Below are 2,980 nucleotides of genomic sequence, written 5' to 3' on the forward strand. Positions count from 1 at the left end.
TACGGCTGTTCACGGGGTCGACTTGGCTTCTGGGCACACCAGTTAAGAAGACACCCTCCAGTGGAAGACCGAAGTGGAGGGTGCCCTTAAAGCCTGGGGCTGCCGGGGCCTGGCCTGTGCTTCTCTTTCTGGCATAAATATCAACGGCCACCCCTTTGCTCCAGTAGCCAGCTTGGATAACCGTCCCCTTCTCCGATGACCTGTGCTGTATCCCGAGCACAGCCCTTCACAGCCTCACGGCATGCTCACTGCTGGAGTGTGCCCTTCTTCCTGCTGGGCCCAGCTGGGAGGGAAAGAGCATGGGGTTGGGGCACCCCCAGGTATGCCTCCTCTTTCTTCCGGCATTGATTTCAAGTTGTCCGGTTCCCGGTCCCTAACTCTGGATCTGTCTTAAGGGGTCTCCACCAGCAGCCTCAGTGATGGAATCTTGGTCATTCACGTGTCGCCAGAGGACAGCAAACAAAAGGTAATTGCCGGCCACCCGTCTCTGCTGACAGAGGGAGACCACCGCCACGATATTCAGTGGCCTGCCGCAGAGCCTCGGTATTGGAGGGTGTTTTCCTTTTGAGCCACTGCTCCCGGGGTGCCTGGGTGGCTCAGTCGGTTGAGCGTCCGGCTTCGGCTCAGGTCATGATCTCACGGTTCGGGAGTTCGAGCCCCGCGTCGGGCTCTGTGCTGACAGCTCAGGGCCTGGAGCCTGCTTCGGATTCTGTGTTTCCCTCTCTCTCTCTCTCTCTCTCTGTCCCTCCCCTGCTCACGCTCTGTCTCTCTCAAAAATAAAAACTAAAAAAACCTTTTAAGCCACTGCTTCTGGAACAGCCATGTCTCCTTCTCAGGGGGATGCCGTCTTACAGTGTGAACATATCTTTGAAGCCATTACCAAGCTCGTCATGCTGGTGAAGCGGGGGAACATTGTCAATGTCGTCCAGGGGAGGTAGGTGGTTTTGCCCAGCGATCGCTCACTCACATAGGGAACCGTGGTCTCACATCCCAGTTCTCCAAGGAGGGCCTTATGTTCCTGAGGGAAGCTGTCACTGAGTGAAAGGTGGACCTCTGGGCCAGAGCAGGTGACGGCCATACCCTTCCTGTTGATAGTTGTTGTTCGGGACAGTTGGCCGAGCACGGTGGGCCCGGAGCTTTGCAGGCTGCCTACAACTGATGAGGGCAGAGTGGCAACATTACTTTAGGACGGAAAAGAAAACCATCTGACACGTAGACAGGGTGCTCTTACTCGATTCTCTCAGCTCTGAAGGATGGCCACGTTTTCCATGTCAGGGGCACAAAGCGGCTAAGCAGCAGGCCCAGTGTCACCTGGCTGGTTGGGGATGGCGTGGGGGTTCCTGAGGCCATGCTGGATTCTCATTCGCAGACGGAATCAGGAGGCGCTGTGCCCCCCCTCCCCCACCCCCCAGCTCCTGGGAAAGCAGGTCTTCATGCTGCCCCTATTAGGTCTGAAGCCACCCTAATGTCCTGAGCAAATCCATTATGTACAAGAGGGGGGCACAGAGTGGGGTTGGTTTTGCGGGACCTCACAGGGAGACCCGCCCCCCCCAGCCACGAGAGTTTCAGCAGGACCATATGTAGGTGGTTCTTCAGACATCAAATTGGCCCCTTGAAGGACTGAACGTGCTAAAGTGATTTGAGAGTAACCACAGGAACGTGGTGAGTTTTCTCTGTTACGGAACTGGTGGTCTTTTGGGTACTCAAGTAAAATAAAACTCTAATAAAATAGGAATTTGATCTTGAAAACAGTAAAGCTGCATAAGCGAATTTTTTTTGTAGACAAGAGGCAAAAAAGAAAAGGTCAGTAATGGATGATTTTGTGTATTTTCAGTTTACGGTTTTATATTAGTCCTGGAAAAGAAGGCACGATCGTTTTCGACACGGGACCAGAAGAGCAAATCTATAAAGATAAAAACGGACAGTTAACCGTGGTGAGTGGCTGGCGGGGGAGGGAGGCGTGAGCAGTCTGACATGAGAATATAGACTGTTCATTTCTCCCTCTATTCTCGATTCTGTATCAAAACAGGAAGGTATGGATACCAGGGGTACAGATTCACACAATGAATGAAAAGGGGGGAAAAAAAGCAAGTTCACCTCCCAGTTTTGGTTGTGAGTAAACAGGAAGTTGACGTTCAGTCCTTCTCGGTTTTAAAGGTCGAAGTCACCTTTTCACTGCCTGGTAAAGGCCTTACGCCTTATCAGAGGGGTTCTCATTCGTGTTTCCAACATTGGAGTCTCCTGTGAGTTTCCAAAAGTACCAGTGCCTGAGTCTCAGACGCGGTGATGTAATTGGCTTGGCGGGGGCGTGGCCGGGGCTTTGGAATGTGAGCACTCTGGTCGGATCAAGTCCAGCTGGAGTGCTCCATGCTGTGCCCTCCCTCCCGGGTCCGACCATGCTGGACCCGGCATCTCAACAGGCCTCACTGTACCAGGAGTACACAGAGCTTAGTTTGATCCAATTTTGCTAGGAAATAGCCCATTACAACCTGAGCGGGCTGTTTTAAGATGTCTTTTGTATATATGCACCCGGTATCCTTAGTTGATACAAACGAACGAGGAAACGGTCTGTCTACATATGGAATGTCTTGTACCTATTTTAATTTATATCCCCTTAACCATGAAACTGGGACTGTGGATGTAAACAGCACCCAAAAGGCTTTTGTGATCCAATTGCCCCTAAACGCCTTCAGGGAGAAGTTGAAATCTTTAAGTACTATTTTGAATTTAAAGCCTCAGAGTTTTCAGTCTATGTGCTGTCTTAGGGGCATGACCTTCAGGAGTAATTCTGTCCTGAGAGTCACACGGCCTGACTGGCTCGGGCTGAAGATGCCTTTTCTAAATCCCATTTCCTTTTCTAAATGCCCTCTGCCTCGAGTCCGGTGGGGCTGGCTTCTCCAGGCTGGTCCACACCCCCTGCCCCGCTGCGGACCACCGGGTGAGAGGAGGGCTCTGACCTAAGTGCGGTCTCTCTCCCAAG

General features: G+C 52.1%; 1 protein-coding gene across 2 annotated transcripts in view; it reads left to right on the plus strand.

Annotated features, from left to right (window-relative positions):
- The window catches only part of MYO1H (myosin IH), a 47,481-nt gene that overhangs the window by 43,434 nt on the left and 1,067 nt on the right, over positions 1–2,980 (plus strand). For both annotated transcript variants that reach the window (XM_025933246.2, XM_086681922.1), the window contains 3 exons: positions 396–466; positions 837–934; positions 1,835–1,934. In XM_025933246.2, the coding sequence (XP_025789031.2) occupies positions 396–466; positions 837–934; positions 1,835–1,934 (269 nt within the window). The remainder of the gene's footprint in view (positions 1–395; positions 467–836; positions 935–1,834; positions 1,935–2,980) is intronic.

Source organism: Puma concolor, chromosome D3 (genome assembly GCF_028749965.1).
Source record: "Puma concolor isolate L17-30 chromosome D3, mPumCon1.1.hap2, whole genome shotgun sequence".
In the NCBI taxonomy this organism is placed as follows: Eukaryota; Metazoa; Chordata; class Mammalia; order Carnivora; family Felidae; genus Puma; species Puma concolor.